At 53.5% G+C, this 5,177-nt stretch overlaps 1 protein-coding gene across 1 annotated transcript; it reads left to right on the forward strand.

Moving 5' to 3' along the window:
• The first annotated feature begins 1,563 nt into the window (after window positions 1–1,563).
• LOC116500180 (protein phosphatase 1 regulatory subunit 15A-like) lies at window positions 1,564–3,556 on the forward strand. The gene is made up of 3 exons (XM_032205095.1): window positions 1,564–1,616; window positions 2,257–2,607; window positions 3,215–3,556. The coding sequence occupies exons 1-3, from the start codon at window positions 1,614–1,616 to the stop codon at window positions 3,554–3,556; spliced, it is 696 nt and encodes a 231-aa protein (XP_032060986.1). The 5' UTR covers window positions 1,564–1,613.
• The last annotated feature ends 1,621 nt before the right edge of the window (window positions 3,557–5,177 follow it).

Here is a 5,177-nt window from a genome sequence, read left to right on the forward strand (position 1 = left end):
CATAAACCCTAACCCTAAACCTAAACCATAACCCTAAACCCTAAACCTAAACCCTAAACCCTAACACTAAACCCAAACCCTAAGCCTTAACCCTAACCCTAAACCTAAACCATAACCCTAAACCCTAAACCTAAACCCTAAACCCTAACACTAAACCCAAACCCTAAGCCTTAACCCTAACCCCTAAACCCTAAACTCTAACCCTAAACCCTAAACCCTAACCCTAAGCATAACCCTAAACCCTAACCCTAACCCTAAACCCTAAACCCTAATCCTAAACCGTAAACCCTAACCCTAAACCCTAAACCTTAACCCTAAACCCTAACACTAAACCCAAACCCTAAGCCTTAACCCTAACCCCTAAACCCTAAACTCTAACCCTAAACCCTAAACCCTAACCCTAAACCCTAACCCTAACCCTAAACCCTAAACCCTAATCCTAAACCGTAAACACTAACCCTAAACCCTAAACTCTAACCCTAAACCCTAAACCTAAACCATAACCCTAAACCCTAAACCCTAAACCCTAACACTAAACCCAAACCCTAAGCCTTAACCCTAACCCCTAAACCTAAACCCTAAACTCTAACCCTAAACCCTAACCCTAAACCCTAAACCCTAACCCCTAACCCTAAACCCTAACCCTAAACCCTAACCCTAAACCCTAACCCTAAACCCTAAACCCTAAGCATAACCCTAAACCCTAACCCTAACCCTAAACCCTAAACCCTAATCCTAAACCGTAAACCCTAACCCTAACCCTAAACCCTAAACTCTAACCCTAACCCCTAAACCCTAACCCTAAACCCTAAACTCTAACCCTAACCCTAAAACCTACCATAACCCTAAACCCTAACCTTAACACTAAACCTTAAACCCTAACCCTAACCCTAAACCCTAACCCTAAACCCTAACCCTAAAACCTAACCATAACCCTAAACCCTAACCTTAACACTAAACCTTAAACCCTAACCCTAACCCTAAACCCTAACCCTAACCCTAAACCTTAACTCTAAACCCTAACCTTAACCCTAACCCTAAACCCTAACCCTAAACCCCAAACCATAACCCTAACACCTAACCCTAACCCTAACCCTAACCCTAACCCTGACCCAACCCTTGCCCTATTTAGGACCTAACCCGAAGCCTACGTCACCATCTGGGGAAAGGAGCTCTGACCTCATTATCCGAGGATCGAAAGTTAATTAAAAAAAAAAATCTTCTTCCCCGTGACCTTTGAGCAAGTGTCTGGAATTCAGCCCAATAACAACCGAAAAAAAAACATATTTTGGGTAAATGTGAATTTTACGTAAACCCTGATTTTTCAGAGTGCTACCGCTTTATTTTTATCCATTTCCGACTTTTTTTTTAATTATTATTTTTTTTATCGCTGGTTTCCTTCCTGAATTCCTTGTTTTTATTTTTACCCGGTGGGAGGGGCTGGGGGGGGAGGGATCCCCCGGTGACGTCACCCTCCCGGTGACGTCACCGCAGTCCTTATATAGCCTGGCGGCGGGCGGCCCCCGGCGACACCGAGGCGACAGCGGCGATGACAGCGACAGCGACAGCGACAGCGATGGCGACAGGCACGGAACGAGCGGAGAGACGACCGTATGGTGAGGGGGGGGGGAAAAATTCTTTGGGGGGGGACAAAAATTCGGGGGGCGTCCCGAAAAATCGAGGGGGGTCCCCAAAATGTCCGGGAGGGTCCCTTAAATGTCAAGGGGGGTCCCTAAAAAGTCGGGGGGGGGGGTCCCAAATCCAGGGGAGGGGTACGAAATGTCGGGGGGGGGCTAAAAAGTCCGGGGGGGGGCAAATATGTAGTGTGGGGGGGAAAAAGTCCGAGAGGGGGCTCCCAAATCCAAGGGAGGGGTCCCCAAAATGTTGGGGATGGTCCCTAAAAAGTCCAGGGGGGGTCCCTAAAAAGTCGGGGGGGGTCCCGAAATCCAGGGGAGGGCTCCGAAATGTCGGGGGGGGGCCTAAAATGTCCAGGGGGGGCTAAAGAGGCCGGGGGGGGGGCACAGATCCAAGGGAGGGGTCCCCAAAACGTAGAGAGGAGGGGGGAAATCCGGGCGAAATCCCCTAAAAGTCAGGGGGTGGGGGGGGGTCCGCAAATCCGGGGGGGGCCAAAATTCGAGGTTTGGGGGGGGTTGGGGGTGGTCCCTGGGATGTGACAGGGGGGTCACCAGGATAATGGGATTTTGGGGACGCCCCCCTTAACCTCCCAATTTTCTTCCCCCCCCCCCCCCCCGGCAGACCATGGCACCCCCCGGCAGCGCCCCCCCGATGGTGGCTGAAGACCCCCTGCGCCCCCCCCTGCTCCAGGACCTCTTCTACCGCCCGGAGCCCGACGAGGACGACGACGACCAGGGGTGGGACGGGGACCCCCCCTCGGAAGGGGACCCCCCCGGAGATGGGACCCCCCCAGAAGGCGACGGGACCCCCCCCAAAGACGAGGGAGCCCCCCCAGAAGGCGACGGAAGCCCCTTAGAAGACAAAAGAGCCCCCCCAGAAGATAATGGGGACCCCCAAAAAAATAATGGGGCCCCCCCAGAAGAGAAGGGAACCCCCTCCAAGCCTGAAACCCCCCCCCGCGTACCCAAAAAGGTGAGAGGCGCAGGGTGCGGGTGGGGGGGGGGGGTGGGGCTCGGATTTCATTCCTCTTACATCAACCCCATGAGCTCAGCGATGACGTCAGCGTGACTCACCCCCCCAATATAATATTTTTTAATTTATTTTATTATTTTTATTTTTTTATTTTTTTATTTATTTATTATATTATTTTTATTTATTTATTTATTTTAATTTTTAATTTATTATTTTATTTTATTATTATTATTTTATTTTTTATTTTTTTATTTATTATATTATTTTTATTTATTTATTTTAATTTTTTATTTATTATATTATTTTATTATTATTATTATTTTATTTTTTTATTTTTTTAAATTTTTGTTTATTATATTATTTTTATTTTTATTTTTATTTTTTATTTTTAAATTTTTATTTATTATATTATTTTTATTTTTTATTTATTTATTTTATTATTATTTATTATTTATTATTTTTATTTTTATTTTTATTTTTATTTTTATTTTTATTTTTTTATTTATTTTATTATTTTTTTTTTTTATTTTTTTTTTTTTTTTTTTTTTTTTTATTTTTTATTTTTTTTTTTTTTTTTAATTTTTGGGGCCCCCCCCCCCCCCTCCAGGTGCGTTTCAGCCCCGAGGTCCGGGTGCTGCCGCTCCCCCCCTGGCCGGACGCCGCCGCCCGCCGGGGGCCCTGGGAGACCCTCGCCCGCGACCGCCTGCGCTTCGCCCGCCGCTGCGCCCTCCTCGCCCCCCTCCTCCAGCCCCTCTTCGCCCCCCCCCACCGCCAGCGCGTCTGGGAGCGGCTGCAGCTGGGGGGGGCCCCCTGCGACCCCCACCCTGAAGGGGACCCCTCCCCGGACCCCCTTCCTTTGAAGGAGCCCCTCCAGGAACCCCCTTCTTTAAGGGATCCCCCCCAGGACACCCCCGCTAGAAGGGAACCCCCCCGGGACCCCCCCCACTAAGGGGAAACCCCCCAAGGACCCCCTTTCTTTAGGGGAGCCCCCCCAGGAATCCCCTTCTTTAAGGGATCCTCCCCGGGACCCCCCCACTAAGGGGAAACCCCCCCAGGACACCCCCACTAAAGGGGAGCCCCCCCCGGACCCCCCTCCTTTGAAGGATCCCTCCCAGGACCCCCCCACTAGAGAGGAACCCCCCCAGGACCTCCCTTATTTAGGGGATCCCCTCCAGGACCCCCCCACTAAGGGAAAACCCTCCCAGGACCCCCCTTATTTAGGGGAGCCCCCCCAGGAATCCCCTTCTTTAGGGGATCCCCCCCAGGACCCCCCCACTAGAGAGGAACCCCCCCAGGACCTCCCTTATTTAGGGGATCCCCTCCAGGACCCCCCCACTAAGGGAAAACCCCCCCAGGACCCCCCTTCTTTAGGGGATCCCCTCCAGGAACCCCTTTCTTTAGGGGATCCCCCCCAGGACCCCCCCACTAAGGGGAAACCCCCCCAGGACACCCCCACTAAAGGGGAGCCCCCCCGGACCCCCCTCCTTTGAAGGATCCCTCCCAGGACCCCCCTTCTTTAGGGGATCCCCCCAGGACCCCCCCACGGAAAAGAAGCCCCCCCAGGACCCCTTTTCTTTAGGGGATCCCCCCCAGGACCCCCCCACGGAAAAGAAGCCCCCCCAGGACCCCTTTTCTTTAGGGGATCCCCCCCAGGACCCCCCCACTCAAGGGGAGCTCCCCCAGGACCCCCCCACGGAAAGGAAGCCCCCCCAGGACCCCCCTCCTTTAGGGGAACCCCCCCGGGACCCCCCCTCTGGGCTCCCCCCCCCCAAGCACCCCACTTTTGTCGGGGACCCCCCCCCAACCTCCAAGGGGCCCCCCCTCGGGACCCCCCCCCCGCCGTTGCCGAGGAGACGGAGACACCGCGGGGGGGGGGCGACGCCGCCGGAGGGGCCCCCCCCGAGTCCCCCCCACCCCCCTTATTTATTGATTTTATTTATTAAACGGTACAAAAATGGGCAATAAATGACAAAAGTTGCTGTTTTTCACTCCACCGGCTCCTTTATTGGGGGGGGGGTTAAAGCAAGACCCCCCCCCCGGGGTTACTGGGACACCCCCAGGGGTTACTGGGATTACTGGGATGCCCCCTTCCAGCACCTGGACAAACCTCTGGGATTACTGGGACCCTCCCCGGCGTTACTGGGAGCCCTCTCGGGGTTACTGGGATTACTGGGACGCCCCCTTCCAGCATCGGGACCCCCCCTGGGATTACTGGGACCCCCTTTGGGATTACTGAGACCCTCCTCGGGGTTACTGGGATTACTGGGACACCCCCTACCAGCACTGGGACCCCCTCTGGGATTACTGGGACCCCCCCTTGGGATTACTGGGATTATTGGGAAACCGTATTCCAGCACTGGGTCCCCCCCTGGGATTACTGGGACCCCCCTCAGGGTTACTGGGATTACTGGGACAACCCCTACCAGCACTGGGACGCCCCCTGGGATTACTGGGACCCTCCTTGGGATTACTGGGACCCCTCCCCGGGGTTACTGGGACACCCCCAGGGGTTACTGGGATTACTGGGACCCATGGGTGGGGGGCACCCACAGCAGCGCCCAGCCCCGCCC

The sequence above is a fragment of the Aythya fuligula genome, chromosome 32 (assembly GCF_009819795.1).
Source record: "Aythya fuligula isolate bAytFul2 chromosome 32, bAytFul2.pri, whole genome shotgun sequence".
In the NCBI taxonomy this organism is placed as follows: domain Eukaryota; kingdom Metazoa; phylum Chordata; class Aves; order Anseriformes; family Anatidae; genus Aythya; species Aythya fuligula.